Below are 17,025 nucleotides of genomic sequence, written 5' to 3'. Positions count from 1 at the left end.
GCAAATCTAGTCATCTGCTTTTATTTTTATATTCTGTTTCATCTTAGTAAAAACTAGAGTGTTGGTATGGTTAAATATTCCTTTACTTTATGAGTTGTACATGTTAGACATACTGTGGAGTTTCATCTTACTTGTAGTGGGGAGAGAGATTACATAGTTAACATATGGCAGAAACCACTTATAGTTAAAATAACCTTGAATGTATGTTAAAAGACCACGGACAGTGTTGTTTTTTTTTTTTTTGTTTTGTTTTGTTTTTGTTTTTTGTTTTTTTTTAATCATGGCTGCATTTTTAATAGCTAGTTTTTATCCCAACTTTGAGAGATTCTCTGTTCCCTCAATGAGAGCATCTCAGAAAGTGGTTAGCTTCTGGGAGGCCATGTTCCACCAAATGTAAGTTGTATTTCAGCTTTTTGCCCAGTGCACAAGTTTAATGCATGTTTGATGTGAACTCCACTGTATTTGCTTCCAATTTATCTTGAGAGAAATCAATAGCTACATTGTCTGTCACTTTAAACTGTAACCTTTAATTTGAAAACCCACTCTGGAAATGATTCAAGTCTGTCCTCTGGTCTTCTCCCTACAGGTTTCTGGTTAGCTTTATGGTGGATGCAAGAGGTGGCTCCATGAGAGGAAGTCGGCACCACGGGATGAGAATCATCATTCCTCCACGCAAGTGTACAGCCCCCACCCGAATCACCTGCCGTTTGGTAAAGAGACATAAACTGGCCAACCCACCCCCCATGGTGGAAGGAGAGGGATTAGCCAGTAGGCTGGTAGAAATGGGTCCTGCAGGGGCACAATTTTTAGGGTAAGTTTTGCTAATTTTAATCTTAGCCCTCTTACCACATTTTTTATTTTCTTTACCCTTGTTAACTTAAGGAGTTAACTATTAAAATGACTTAGTTGAACCTGATTGAGGATACTTTTTGTGTAGTGTCAAAGGTCACAAAGCTGTGTGATTCTGTGAGAGGCTATTAGGCTGGTACTTTCTTAACTCAGTTTGCTGGTCAAGGCTTTTACTAACCGAAAAGCATATTCTCTGCTCAGCGAGTGCACGGAACCCCATCGGCCCCCGTGCAAGTCAAGGCACGATTCCTAGAAAAACATGCAGATGCTGGAATTGTATCACTTCATTAAATAAGTGTATACTTTGGGGATGTCCTTTTAAAGATAATTTTTAGGGACACAGTCCATTGTGATATGGTACTTTATAAAAAAGAAAAATAAATTGAATTCGTTCTCTGAGGTGGCACTTGGGTGCAAATCAGGCAGGCTCTGTCGTGACTGACAGTTTGTTCATAATTTCCCCTTCTCGTTTCTCTTCCTGCTGCATGGATGTTATTCAGTAAACTGCATCTTCCTACCAATCCTCCCCCTGTAAATGAGGGTGAGAGCTTGGTTAGCCGAATCCTGCAGCTTGGGCCTCAAGGAACAAAATTTATTGGGTAGGATCTTTATAGACAAGATACAGAATGTCTACAATTTTTTTTTCCATTTTCAATTTTTTTCTGTCACACTCATGGTCTTATTCTTGTCTTAAGTTTATTTTTATTTTTTAAGTTTTTTAATGCTTTCAGTTGATGTGTGTCACTGAAAGAAAAAAAATCATAGTGGCTTGACTTAATGTAGCACCGCTACCTATCTTGTGCTTTTCAAGCATGTGGAATTCACTGCAAGCATTCTGCTTTCATAACCTTGTGCTTCTATAAACTTTTCTTTAATTTGAAATGTTTCTTCTGAATATACTTTTTAAGCTAGACTCACAGTCTTCAAGTTTAGCCCAGTATAAGAGAAGGTATTTTCAGGCTTTGAATCAACATTTGCTATCAATGATATACATGTATGTGTGTATATTTGTCTCTATGTGTATAATTAGATCTTTATTTCTTTTTTTTTTAAAGTACTTACGAGTACTCTGTAATCTTTATGGGCTTAGAAAAGAAAAACTCATAAGTAAAATGATTTTGAGAAGTATTGGGAATACATGATATTTAAAGACATTGAATTAGGTAGCAAACAATATTCTGTTGTTGAATTGTTTTGTTTTGTCTTGTTTAAGCTGAAATGTGTTGATGTTTGTTGTTTGTTCGCTTGTCTGGTTGTTGTATTTGCCTTGGCAGTCTGCATGAAGAGACCTGTTATGAAAAGTTATGCTTGGCTTTCACCTTGGTCAAAGGCCCTGTTCATACCTTCTCTCCAGTACTGTTGAATGTCAAATGCAAAGCCACATTCCTTCAATATTGACAGAGACAGTATCTGACACATTAACCTGCAAAGATTGTATCTTGTTCTCAAAAGAATAAACAAATAAAATTTAATGTGCAATAGTATGATGTTAAAAATTGTGGTAAATATCTTAATAGTTCTTGAAATTATTAGCACTGTTAGGAATACTTGTTTTTGTTTCTGCCTATTAAAGAATAGAGGCTAATATTAATAAATTATATTTAAAATCTTAATCTGAATTATGACTATTTTGCTAAAAGTAAAATTATAATTATCCCCATTTTAAATGAATATTTCTATAAAAACAAATCAAATATTCATATTTTCATTATTTGATCTTTTCAACTACTATCCCTTTTTATTCTCTCCTTATTTAAACCCATATCTCCTATTATTACATGTACATGAACACATAGGTTAAGAGATGAGGTTACATACAACCTCTGTAGGAGAATAATGATACTGTCTACTTAAATGTCATAAAATAAAGCTGCACAATCCAACTACATAAACTGTGTGTGATTGTGGTCTGCTTATTTCCATCCATCTTTTTTAGTATTTATCCCATTTTAAAATTTAACAAAATTATTTCCCATGGCTTGATTGGCTATCTTCAATTTGCAGCCATTCTTTTTACATCTCTTTGCAAAAGGACACTGTCAAAAATTATTAAGTCTTTATGTGACAATTTCAAACCAACAAGTGCTTTTCCAGGAAGTTTGCAGTATTCCTATACAGTTTATGTTAGAGCCAGGAAATGAAGCTGCCCACTCCCTATTCACAAATTCAAAATATGAGAAACTACACAGGCCATGAGGGTCTTGGAAACTGACTGCTGGAGCAAGTAGATTGCTCTATGAATTGCTTTATTGCTAAGGGAAAAATGTAGTGGTGATCTCTCAAATTAGGAAATTGATAGAACTTCTTTTTTAAAGAAATGACTGTGTCCTTTTAAATCGCTAGCATTTTGTATAATATACCTTCTTGTGTTTAAAAAAAATGGAACAACTTTCTTTCTTATGGCCTATTTTAATCTTTAAATTCCTTGATTCAAATTTCCTATGTATATGGTGCTGAATATTTTCCCCTATTAAGTTTAATGCCTAACATATGGTAGGCCTTCAAGAATTGTTTGTGAGTGAATGAATGATGGCATGTTATCAGGCTTCTAATATATTATTATTGAACAAGCAAATGATTCTGCAGCTTTGAACTCATTCCCAACCTGAGTGGCACCTCTGATTTTCAGTCAAACATTGTTGATGAAACATTTTTGAGTATGATACTATAAATATATCTAATTTGATACCAAAATAATGTGGATTTTTTTTCCAGCCCTGTCATAGTGGAAATTCCTCACTTTGGGTCCATGAGGGGAAAAGAGAGAGAACTCATTGTTCTTCGAAGTGAAAATGGTGAAACATGGAAGGAACATCAATTTGACAGTAAAAATGAAGATTTAACCGAATTACTTAATGGCATGGATGAAGGTAATAATGATGACTCCTTTTTTCTGTCACTATTTGCAGGCAGAAACAGGGAATTACTGGATTTCATGAAACAGTACCTGAGCTTCTCTTTGTTGTATTTTAAGCTGGGATCCAAGTTCCTCAGCATTTGCGATTTTCAGTATCTATGGCATAAAGTTTCATTTAATTTAACAATTGTCCTCCTCCCCCTCCCCCCGACACACACACTACAGATGTGCAATATTCTGGTGATTCTTTTAGTTTTTAATCAAATGTATCAAACTTTCCAAATCCCAAGAAAGGATAAGGTGAGATGAAATAATAATGAAAGGCATGTGAAGCATGTGGAGCATTTTCAGGAAAATAAGTTCACATTTTATTTTTGGAATTATTATTTCCAGACTCTTTCAGTTCATTCAGTTTTCTCCCAGTGTACTTCAATATTCTTCCTGAATTTTTAATATTGCTTGGGCCATAACAAGTTTAAAAAATAAGTTTCAAGATAATTATTGGAGTCTGTGGTGTTTTGGTGTCTTATTCTTTGACCTAGTAAGAACGGCAAAACAAATCTTATTTTAGGATGTCTGATGCTTAGAATCATAGCAGTTTTTCTTAGTAGACATTGATAGTAGACTGGTTTTGAGAGTAGTTATTTGACAGAGATTTCCTTAAATAATGTAAGAGGGAGGAGAAACCAAGCTCATGAAATCTGATGCTATAGACAAAAATGTCAGAGCTAATCTTTTTACTTTGTATTTACTTCCTAATCACTGCAAATTCAGCCATTGTTTTTAAATTATAGCTTTAGTGGAGATGTAATTCACATCCTATAAAATTCATATTTATTAATTCATTGAGTTTTAGAATGTATCTAACAGGGTTTCTTGCAGGTTCAGGGTGTAGACAAAGGAGCTAGACAAACTTAGTATTTGAAGGATGGCTTGGACAAGTCACTTAATCCCTGTGTGCCTTTTTCTTGGGTAAAACAGAGGAAACCCTCCTTGCTTTATAGAATTACTATTAAAAATAATAAATATTTATGTGAAGTGCTCTTATTTCAGAAATAGTCCTTTTCACACAGTGAGCCCTTGATAAATTTCAGTTACTGTCACCGTTATATTCATTCTACAAGGGAAAAAAAATGTCATGCCAAAAGTTTTGTATAAGATATGGTCACTACCAACCATGAATGTTAAAGATGCCTTATAGCCAGGTAGATAGAAACTAATAATTGGAGAAATCCAGCAATCATGAGGCACTGGTAACTGCCTTTATATATGAAAAGTTTAAAAAGAAAATATAGCATTATAAACTCAGTCGTTTTACTTCTACTTTTCAGGGAAAGGAACTAAAATTCAGAGAAGTCAAGTAATTATCTAAGATTAACTTACTAAATAGCAGCACTGGGGATGAAATCTAGTTCTATATTTCCAAGATTTTTAACTGTATTCCACTTATTTTAGAAATGTGTACCCTGTGAAGAAGAAAACAAACCCACAATGGAAAATTGCTACAGACTTCCAAGTTTGGTCCAGATTAGATTGGGTCTAGATTAGGATCAGGTACATTTAATGCATATATGCTATTTAAGGAATAAACATATACTAATATTTATATTACATGCTATCTACAAATTCAAGTAATTTCTTAAGGATGGGAACATTCAGTGGGGATTAAAATTTCTAATTAGTATTACCTGAACTTGTTCTAAAGCATGACAGATAGTCATTCTCTTACATGACATGAAGAGAAACACAGTCAAAAGTTTTTAAAAGAATAAATGCTTAGAATAAATTAGCATTTGTGGAAGGCTGAAAGAATTTTTAACCTGATGATTCAGGTTAAAAAATGGAGAGATTAAGAGGAATGGATTTTCTATAGATGATAGTCATCCTTTTAAAGAAAACAAAGTATGAAAAATGTTTTTAAAGATCCAGTATTTCTTAAATACTAAAGTGGTTTTGAAAATGTAATGTCTACTACAAAAAAAAACTTTTTTTTTTTAATGGATACCTACTTGATACTGTAAGTTCCTTGAAGGCAAGATACACACCTTTCTCCTCTTGTCACCAGAGTCAGGCACAGAGGTAATAGACAGAAAGATATACAGTATAAGCCATCTGGAGGAAAGGTCTCTCTAGTCTGTTTCCTCTACCCCATTCTTCATTAATATTAATCTCCTGGAGAAAAAAAAATAGCAGAACACTTGAATTTGAAAAAAAAAATGAAAAGCTGATACTATTTTCAAAGAACACTGACTATTCTAAGACAGAGCTACCCAATAGAACTTAATGATGATGGAAATGTACCACACCTCTGCTGTCTAAATAAGAAATCTCTAGTCATACATGGTTCTTGAGCACTTAAAATGTAAATCATGCAACTGAGGAAGGTAATTTTTTGTTTTTGATTCATTTAAGATAGCCACATGGCCAGTGGCAAGCTCACTGGACAGTGCATTTTTAGCAAGAATACTGAATACTCTAATAATACATTCTTCATTTTTGAGCATATGTTATATATAGTATGACCTATCAGGCAAAAGTCAATTTTTTTTTTTCAAATTTTCAGGTTTCTTTTGGGGAGTGTGCTTTTCTTATTTCACACATCACATAATGTGTTTTGTTTTTAATAAGTCAGTTTTCAAATAGGAATAAGTTCTGTCTTTGCTTAGACAAATGGTGTCCCAAACACAGCTATGCCAATGGTTAAAGAAACAGTGATATAATTCTCCGCCCTGGATTCTGTGTGTTATCCTGGAAATGGCAGATTGAGTTTCTTTGCTACATTTTTAAAGACCAGATATAATTTGATTCTATTTTAGATAATTAAAAGGAATTATAAATACTTCCAGGTTTAAAGAATCAAGCCCCCTACAGACTATGAGAGCAAAAATGAGAACTAAATTTTCAAGGCACAGTGGTTTTATGTGTATTAAATTTAAAAATAATAATAATGAAGGAATAATAACACATTTTATAACAGAAGCTTTGTTTGATTTTGTACCAAAATCAAGTCTTAAGTTCCACACTCCTATCCCCACAAATATGTCATTCTTATCAGAACATCCCCCCCTCTAAAACCAAGCAAAAATAGAAATCAATCTATGTGTTTAAAAGAAGTTAACCTGTTATTTTCCTGGATCATCCAGCTAGTCAAACCTCTAGTGGGGCAGAAGCATAAGTGCCACAGAGAAGGTTGTGTGTTTTGTGTTCTTATCTCTTCACTCTGGGCCTCTCTCCTTTTTGCTCCTGGATTACTGTTAACAAGAGAAAAGCCATGCATGAAATAAACCAGTGACCAGATCCCTCAAGATTTCCTTAAGGAAAAGAGAAGTAAATTGGCCTATGATTATTTTATTTAACTTATTAATTTCCATAGTTCGTAACAATTAGGCTTCATCTGCCATATATATATATGATCCGTGATAATGTGTATCTTATTATAAATGTTTCCTTTTTAAACTTCCGTTTGCATAAATGAATTCTGTATGCTACTTAATAACCAGTCTACATGCTAATTACCAGTCCCATTGTACTCTCTGGTCTGAAAATTTTAATACCCAAGTCTTTAAAAATTATCTTAGGCTGAGCACAGTAGAGCACACCTGTAATCCCAGTGACTCAGGAGGGTGAGGCAGGAGAATCACAAGATCAATGCACTTCAGCAATTTAGCAAGACCCTCAGAAACTTATGAAGACTCTGTCTCAAAATAAAAAATAAAAAGGACTGGGTGTAGCTCTGGTGAAGTAGTCCTGGGTTCAATGCCAATTAACAAAATAATAAAAAATAAAAATCATCTTAGCCATTATTTTGATCACTGATTTTTACTAAACAACAAAATTGTAAAGTTTGGATATGTTCAGTGGTGTTTTAAAATGTACAAAGCCTTTCCATGTACTTAAATTTAATTATAAAACAACTTCAGGAAAAGCCAGGAAGAAGAGAATTTGCTCATCTTAGTAATGTGATTGGGACCATGATCTGTGGAAGTTACATAGATCAGAATTCCCATTCTGTGTCTCTACCACTTATTAGTTAAGTGACCCTAACCAAGTGCTCACTCTCTCTACAACTTAGTTTAAGTGTGTGCAGGGAGGACGCCTCAGAATGAATTAATGGGCAGCAGAGGAGCTACTCTATGTTAAATTCATACCTCCTTCCCTGATGTTTGAACACTGCTTGCCCAGTGTTCAGTCACAGCCACAGAGACCATGTTAAGTTGTGTAAGGAGAGCAAGTGGAGTCTGACATCCTGCCTCTCTGACTTACCACTCCATTGCTTTGGCACTGGCCCGAGAACAAATGGGCACTCTTCAAATTTGTTCAGTGCTGCTATTTGCTTGCCAAGCTGTCTACTTGCCTCATGTGGGCACCCTTTCCCATATTGCACGAGGACACCATGGGCTAGACATAACACCCCACCCCCACCATCCAATCAGGAAATAGTAAATAGGTGGACCTAAACTTCCAAAATTTGGGCTTCTGTTTCCACACCCACTTGTCTTTCTACTGCACTCCTTTGCCCTCCTGTATGCTCTCAAATGAAGGATGCCTAGGGAAGTGCTTTGTGTAGAACAAAACTGTCACAAAAATGTCAACTGGTATTTAAGCTTTTCATTATTAATAATGATACCCTCTCAGTTCTTGTCTGACTTAAAAAGATATAGCATATGTTCAGGAAAAACTTTAGCTGCAAAATAGTAGAGAAATAAGACCTACTTCTAGCACTCTTAAGCAAGCCCAGGGACAAAGTCATCTGGTTATGCTAATGAAGCAGGTGTGTAGCAAAGTTCTCTTGAAGTAAGAAGGCTAGATTAACACAGAGGGCATTTGGTCTGGGTGCAAAGAACCTGCCTTTACCACTAAGGTATCATGTTTCAAGAGCAACTTTTCTCTTTGGCAGCAGATAGAAAGATCTGTTTATGCTCTTATCAATTAGTGTATTCCTGGCACAGAAAAAGACTGCAAAACAGAAAACAAATATTTACCACCCCAAATAGTACACCAAATTTAATCTACTTTTTGAGTTTAGTGAAAACCTTATTTTAATTAAACTCTCAGAACTGAATTAAACATGTTAAAATTGTGCTTCCAAAGTCAGATCTCAAAGAGTATTTTAGTCTGTGGTTATGTTGGACCTGGGAACATTTATCTTTCCTCTTTAGAGGTCCTTAACATATGAATTAAGACCTTGAGAAATGTTCTGATCTGGCACTGTCCAGTATAGTAGCCAGTATATGCCTGTGGCTGCAGAGCCATTAGAATGGCCCAGTAGTGATTGAAATGGGCAGCAAATATAAAATATACCAGATACATGATCCCTACCCTCTTCAATATGTATCTCATTAATAATTTGACAGGGTTTGTACATTGAAATGATAATATTTTAGATGTATTGGCCTAAATAAAATGTCATTAAAATTAACTTCACTGGGACTAGAGATACAGCTTAGTGGTAGAGCACTTGCCTAGCATGTGCAAGAACCTGGGGTTTAATCCTTAGCAAAATTATAATAATTAGAATATTAATTATTATTATTTTATCAGATCCATTTAATTATCTATTTACTTTTGCAGTGCTGGGAATCAAACACAGGACCTCACACATGCTAGGCAAGTGCTCTACCGCTGAGCTAACCCCCGACCTCCTATTTATCTATCTATCTATCTATTTATTTATTTTTTGGTACTGGGGATAGCACTTTACCACTGAGCTATGTCCTCAGCCCTTTTTATTTTTTATTTTGAGATGGGGGTCTCATTAAGTTGCTGAGACTGGTCTTGAATTTTCCACCTTCCTGCCACCATGGCCAAATCCTTTTTATTTTAAAGGTGTGGCTATAATAACACTTAACATTACATATTTGGCTTGCATTATATTTCTATTCATAGTGCTGCTCTAGATGTTGTATACACTTTGTTTTATATAACTATTAGGTTTTAAAAACAATTATTTCTTCCTAAGTATCTGTGCCATCAATTTAAAATCCCAGTTCAGATGGCATACATTTGTAATCCCTGAAGCTCACGAGGCTGAAGCAGGAGGATCACAAGTTCAAAGCCAGATTCTGCAACTTAGTAAGACCCTGTCTCCAAATAAAATTTTAAAAATGGGCTGGGGATGTGGCTTAGTGATTAAGTGCCCTTGGGTTCAGTCCCCAGTACCAAAGAAGAAAAGAAAAATAAAATCCCAATCATTGTAGTGGAATAAAATGGTTAAGTTCCTCAAACAATTTTATAAAGCAAGAATAATAATTTCTCACTTGTTCTTAATTTTCATATGAGAGCAAATGAAGTTCCTAAGGTCATATATTTTATAGTAAATAATAATACTGTTGTTTTCCTTTAAATTGAAGTGGAAAGGGAAATTGGTACCTATTATGTAACAGAAAATAAATTTTCCAAATTTATATCTTTATCAGCAAACTTAGATTTCTCAATTTAAAATTTCCACTTTGATTCATGTTATTTTAAATTGTCTCTAATTTTTTCACGTTTTTATTGGTTCATTATGTTTTTCATTTATCAACCATTAGACAAACAGTAATCTTAAAAGTGTCAAGTCATTGTAGTTAAAAACAGAATAGTGAAAATGTGGCTTTAATTGTACACAGCACCATCTGGTGGAGAAATCTTATAGAAACAGTTTTGTAAAAATCACACACACACAAAATAAATTGTTAACCAAATCAGGATTAGGTACAAAAACTAAAAATAAAATAGAATTTTAACATGAAGTACTGAAAACAAGTCATAGCAAAATATTGGCCTATATGCAGTCTATTGCCATAAAACTGGCATTTTAAGTCAGTATCACATTATAAAATGAAACTGTACCAGAATAGTCTCCCAAACCAGTTACCTATGTAGGAAATGAAAATTGGGCCAAAGCAAATGAGCATTAAGCAATAATGCCAAATTTTATGTGTGTCTTTATGTATGGATGTCAGTTAGATGTCAGACATTAACGGGTCAGAACAGGGAATTAGACACCCTGTTCATATGTCAGGCACAGCAGTACTGTTAGCCTTTTGAGAGGCTGGGAACCTTCTCTACCTTGTGTGTTGATGTGAATAGAGGCCAGTGTGCCCGATGCAGAGATCTGAGCCCTTGGAATAAATCAGTTATTCAGCATGTATAGTTATCCCCATATGCTACACATGCCGAATAATTGATTTATTTATTTAAACTTATTTATTCTAATTTGTTACACATGACAGCAGAATGCATTTTAATTTATAGTACACATATAGAACACAATTTTTCATTTCTCTGGTTGCACACAAAGTAGAGTCACACCATTCGTGTCTTCATACATATACTTTTATGGTGTTTTATCTTTAAGACATTATATATGGCCAGCATGGTGGCACATTAACTGTAATCCCAGCACCTCAGGAGGCTGAGGCAAGAGGGTCTCAATTTCAAGGCCAACGTCTACAATTTAGCAAGACCTTGTCTCAAAAAATGAAAAGGGTTGGGAATATAGCCTAGTGGTAGAGCACCCCTAGGTTCAATCCCCAATACACTTCCGAAAAAGGACATTATGTATGATGTACTATTTTATATATGCATTGACTATGTATCCTGGATTTTGAAGATAGAATTATATTGTTTCCCCATGGATGATGTAGCCCTGTTCTAAACAAAGGACTGAAGAGTGACATAATAGAGTTTTGGTACCTCTTTATGTTTACTCTGAGGAAGAAGGATCAGGTTATATCATTTGAAGCTTTTTCCCTGTACCATCTTGGGTGAATGTGTTACAGAATTTGCATGTTTAGAAGGACTGAACTTTAATCTCAACAGGATGAATGTAATTTTCTAAAATATCTCAGTGAATATATTATAGGTACATAATGTTCAACACATTCTACAACTAGAGTTGAATATTGTAAATTTATCTTTTTTTAAATTTATCTTTTATTTTCTTCATTTCTTCCAGTTTATCTGATATTTTCTGCAATTAGTAAAATTTATTTTAAAAATTAAATGAAACTGAAATTATAGCAATTCAGATTTATATTCTATAAAGATGTAAAGCTGAGATAATGTGATAATTTTTTTAAAAATCCAACTGGCTTATGACCTTAGATCTACTAGAGACTGTCTCTCTGGCTCTCCAAAACCGTATGACCTTAGAATATATAACCTTTCTAATTCATTATGTGAACACAATTGTGCAAAGGAGGCTTTCTGACATTTACTTAAGTATATCTATCCCAGAGGACATGTCTTATCCTTATCTTATAGTAAGAAGGACTCAGAGAAGTTAAGGAAGTTGGCCAAAGTTCATGTGTACTCTTCACAGAGCTGGATTTAAACTAGGGTACCTGTTTATAATGGCTTTCCACAGATTCCTAATAGCTAGTTTTCCCTTTTTAATTCTAACATTATGAGCCTTTTTTTTCCTACCTCACAATATCAAATACTCCATTCTTAGAAGAATAAGCTAAAGAGTGCATTTACCTGACCAGAAATTATCCCTAGATATAGATATCATCTTTAGTGAAACTTCTGACGTCATTTGTATTCTGTCTATAAATCATTCACACTCAGATCTGACCAAGCCACATATACCATTCAAAACCTAATTTGATACAGGAAAGAGAGTTTGTCCCCATTTGATAACATTTAATTACACTTACATAAGAAGAGGAACTAATCAGCATGATCATTTGAAAGCTTTAAGAGTAACTTTTAGTTTGCATACGATTTCATTCTATTACTCATGTTTGTATTATGGTCTCCATAACCATTTACATTCACAAAGCATTTTATGATCCTCAATTACAGAAGATGCTGTCCCACCTTTTTCAAATAAACTAAATGAATTACTGTTGATCACTAATGAGGCAAGAAGGCTTTATAACACTAGTGCTGCTGTAATCAGGGCTTTGAGCCAGTTAGAAGTCATGTCATCTTTTTACTCAAGGTATTTGCTAATCTCTTCATTACTCATTCATTGATCAGTCACCACCCATGTGCCCAGTAGTCTCTAAAGACACTATGTTAAGTAATGTTTAAAGTCCATCTTTCTGACTTCATCTCTATACCTCCTTTTTTAAGACCACATTGTTAATCTGAGCTCTAAAACTAATCAAATCAGTTTGGTTATGCCACTTAACCAGGAAGTAAGCCTTCTTAAACTTCAGATACCTATGTTGCCAAAATGCTGTTGTGAACAAGATAATAATTGGCCATGCCCAAAGTAGATATTCAGTAATCTAAACTACCTGTTTTAGTACTCCCCTCTCTTTTCCCTTGAATCCTTTTTTTTTTTTCCCGTGTGTGTGAAAACTTTCCTAGTAACAGATTAAAACAAGAGACAGGGAGAGGGATTACGAGTTACCTTAAAGATAAGAAGCACTTATGTTTAAACTTAGGCTTATGTTTCATTGTTTATCTTACAGCAATTTAGGTCATTTTCTTCTTTAATATCCCAGCTATGGAGTAGTTTAGTATTTTCTTTTAAAAACCAAAACCATTTAAAAGTAATGGATATTTCATTGCCACTTAAAATACCCTTCTCATATTGAACCATCCTTGAGCTATTTTTCATAGAATTCTCTGATATTTTTAATAATTTGTTTCTGGCTGAGCCTGCTGGCTTAGGAGTCTGAGGCAGGAGGATTGCAAATTCAAGGCCAGCTTCTGCAACTTATCAAGAACTTGTCTCAAAAATAGATAGATGGATAGATAGATAGATAGATAAATGATTGAAGGTGTAGCTCAGTGGTGAAGCATCCCTGGCTTGAATCTCCAGTACCAAAATAATGATCTGAACTTTTAAGGCCAGGTACAAGATGAGAGTCCATGAAAACCTCACTTCCCATTGTGCCAGGTCATTAAAATTTCCTTAAGTGAATGTGAAAAATAGATTTCCATGTTCTTCCCCCAAGTCAGAATCTCCACTTGGGAAGTGTAAGGATCTATGATTTGACAGTTAGTACTTGCATTTCTACTATCTAGTCAGGTTAGGACATACTGTGCAAGGTGTTAGGGACTCTGTGTGAATATGATACAAGTGTCACATTAAGCTACAGATTATTTTGTTAAGCTTTTCTCTGTGTGTAAAGGATGAGAGCAAAACAAAGATTCTTGGTAATATGTTTCTGCTTCTCTGACCTAAGTAACAGACTACTTAAATATCTCAATACAAAAAAATTCAATCCTAGAAAGAATACAGGCATTGTTCACTTTTAGATTATCAGACTTCATTGCTATTTGTCTGAAAATATGACTTCTCTGAAATACTTTTTATGTTTGCAACACAAAATTTTCAGAGGAATTTATATTCTCATTAATTTTTAATTCATTGAGAACATTCATTAATTTGAATTGTAAACACAGAGACATAATAAACTTCACTGTAGACTGAAAAGTAGAAAGATTAGATCCACTTTTTCATGCACAGTCTTTTGTAAAAACTATGAAACACCAACCAGTTTCTGCTATGACATATATTGCAGAGTACAACTTAAGGAATTACACTGAATCTTACTAATTCCCAGTTGATTTCTTTCTTCACTGGATACCAGCTGAGCACCTACCAGAGACAGAGTCCTCAGCATCAAACAGCATGTAATGTAGTGTGTTTTCTTTGCATTTTATGAATATAAACCCTAATTTATAATACATACTGATAACTTCCTTAGAATCAAAAGCCTTAAGGGAATGTGCCCATGATGTTGGGTATCATGACCACAAGTCAGGGTGTCACAGTAGCTGAGTGTTGAGAACCTGTCCTTCATTCCCAACTGAAGCCTTCTCCAGCCAGCTGTGTCTTTAGTTATCTGTTTTCAAACTTTCAGCTAAGGTCATTTAGGTCACCATATTTCAGTTTCCTTTCCCTCCCCCATCCCCAGGACTGAACCCAGGAAGTTCTATCACTCAACTACATAATCAGTTCACCCCCTTCCCCACTTTTTTTGAGATGGGGCCTTATTAAGTTGCCAAGGCTGGCTTTGAACTTACACTCCTCCCGCCTCAGCTTCTGAGTTGCTGGGATTTATAGGTATGTGTTGCCACCATGCCTGGCCACTGGCCAGTTTCCTTTTTGTTAAAGCAGAAAAAAAAAAAAAAAAACCAGAAAAAGTAAAATGTTTATACTGTATTTAGTTATTTATTATGTTTATACATCTTTAATATTTGTGTTAAACATATAATAATTCATGAGTATATATTCTTTATAATTCACAATTTTTCTCTTCCTTTTCCATTTCCCCTACCTTTTTACATGAACCATGTAAAGATGTAATTAGTCAATTTTATGAGATCATATTTTTGGCAATTTTTAATTTGCATATTAAAACCTTAATTAGACCCTCTTACCTCATTCTGTTTAATACTGCACAGTATTCCACGATATGAATATATCATAATTAATTTCTATCCTGTTGCTGATCAGTAACATCATGTCACAGACTTTCAGGTGAAAATTCTGTAGTGACTTTACTAACTGGTTTTCACCTTCACCTCTTGCCTCCTCATACTTATTTACTCTCTACATCATTTAATTTTCTAAATTATGCACTTTCCTAGAATCTATTAGCCTCATCTTTAACTGTAACTCTTAAAGGAATTATGCCTCTTTTTATAAACCAATACTGAAGTAATTCTTTTTTAATATTCTTTACACTTCTAGACTTACTTTTATTCTCAGGGGAAAAGTTACAATATTTTAAGCACACAAACAGAATATAACCTGGTTTAAAGGAACCAGAGAAGATATTGTTCTCCATTTCATCAGTCTGAGGCCAGGAAATATGAGTATTAAAAAAGGCCATATGTACGATCCTATTTCAGGAAAAGTGCATGGGGGCCCTTATTGTTCCCACTTGCCTACTTTACTGCCATAAACTTCCACATTGGATGTACTTTTAAATCAAGGCTTATCTTCCAAATACCTGTTAATGTATACATTGGAGGTCCACTACCATGTGTGTTTTAATGGTTACAGAAGACTTTTAAAAAGCTTTAAAATAGAGTGGGCACAATCCCCTGCAAATCCTAAAAGATGTCAGAAGTGAAGTGTGGAGATTTTCCTGGGACTTCTCTGTTTTATATGGTTAGAAATTACCTGCTCCATTGACCACTCACCCATAGCATCTGAAATGTATGTGCTCACTTTAGACTTGGGGGTCTTTAATATCTTAATGTCAATGGTAACACAGTGTGAGGTGTGGCCAGGCTGCTTTCATTATCCAAACTGGTAGTCCTTCCAAGTGCATTGCTATTATAGTTTCTAGAAGCAATATAGCTATTTCTGTCTTAACTCTTCACAAATATATGCACCCATATCCACAACACACACACAGCCAAGAAGTGCATAATACTGCCAGTCCACCCAAAGGATGCTTCACTTCCCCAGTGGTTCCAGACTGGTCCTGAGCAAATTTCACATTCTCAGGATGCACAGCTTAGTATATGCAAAATTAGGAATTTTGTCCTGTTTGAAAGATGCAATTTCACGCAGTCTCCTTAAACTGCTTGCACTGTAAGGATTCCAGAGTCATTTTGAAGGAAGCATAATGACATTTTGGTGCCTTAAGGAAAAAAATACTTGCTTAAGCTGATGATATGCTGCCCAGCAATTTAAACAGATTATCAAAACTTTCTCAGAAAGTATGAATTCTGGGAATACACTCTCTTGCATAAGCCAAATAATGGAGTGGGAAAGATATTTGCTTTATGTGGAAGACTCTTTCCTATCAATTATTGCATAGGTGAAAACTCACCTAGAATATTCTCCTGAGCAAACTCTGATTCCTTCCTGTTTTTCTATACTAAACTTTTTGTACGTTTTTTTGGTAATTTTAAAAATTGGCATAATATACGTAATGGGATTCATTGTAATATATTCATGCATGCATAGCACATAATTTGGTCTAAATCTTCTATTTTCCTTCACTAAGATCTCTCCAGTGTTTAGGTTTGCAGAGGAAAAGGAGATACTATAGGAAACAAAAAGCAAACTTTCAGTTCCATTTTTTTATCTGGGTTAAACTATATTTTTTTCCTAGTTGACAATTAATTTTTTCTATCTTGAAGTTCAGAGTTTGATCTGTAAAATGAGAAGACATCATTGATCCAATCATGTCTTTTGCCTTTCTAGAAAATTTAGTTTGCAATTAGCCATGATCTCAGCCAAAAGTATCTGATAAAGGAGGCAGAAATATAACAGTTAAGGGACAATAGAATGTGTGCTGCATGTATCAGAGATATGAAGAGAATATTATATGAAGTAGTAAATACCAAAACCAAAATCAGTCCCCCCATCACCTGAGGTTTGGGAATTTTTCCCTTTATTTTGTTAAAAAGTA

At 34.5% G+C, this 17,025-nt stretch overlaps 1 protein-coding gene across 49 annotated transcripts in view; it reads left to right on the top strand.

Moving 5' to 3' along the window:
* Ank3 (ankyrin 3) overlaps nt 1-17,025 on the top strand; it is a 503,325-nt gene that overhangs the window by 429,189 nt on the left and 57,111 nt on the right. For 26 of the 49 annotated variants that reach the window (XM_048814271.1, XM_048814124.1, XM_048814159.1 and 23 more), the window contains 2 exons: nt 587-811; nt 3,565-3,719. In XM_048814271.1, coding sequence (XP_048670228.1) covers nt 587-811; nt 3,565-3,719 — 380 coding nt within the window. Of the gene's footprint in view, nt 1-586; nt 812-1,349; nt 1,449-3,564; nt 3,720-17,025 lie in introns of all 49 variants that reach the window. The other 23 variants (XM_048814103.1, XM_048814128.1, XM_048814115.1 and 20 more) reach the window with 1 other exon arrangement.

Source organism: Marmota marmota, unplaced genomic scaffold, assembly GCF_001458135.2.
Source record: "Marmota marmota marmota unplaced genomic scaffold, marMar, whole genome shotgun sequence".
NCBI lineage: Eukaryota > Metazoa > Chordata > Mammalia > Rodentia > Sciuridae > Marmota > Marmota marmota.
Note: the sequence above shows the minus strand (reverse complement) of the source record. Positions and strands in the feature narration are given on the sequence as shown.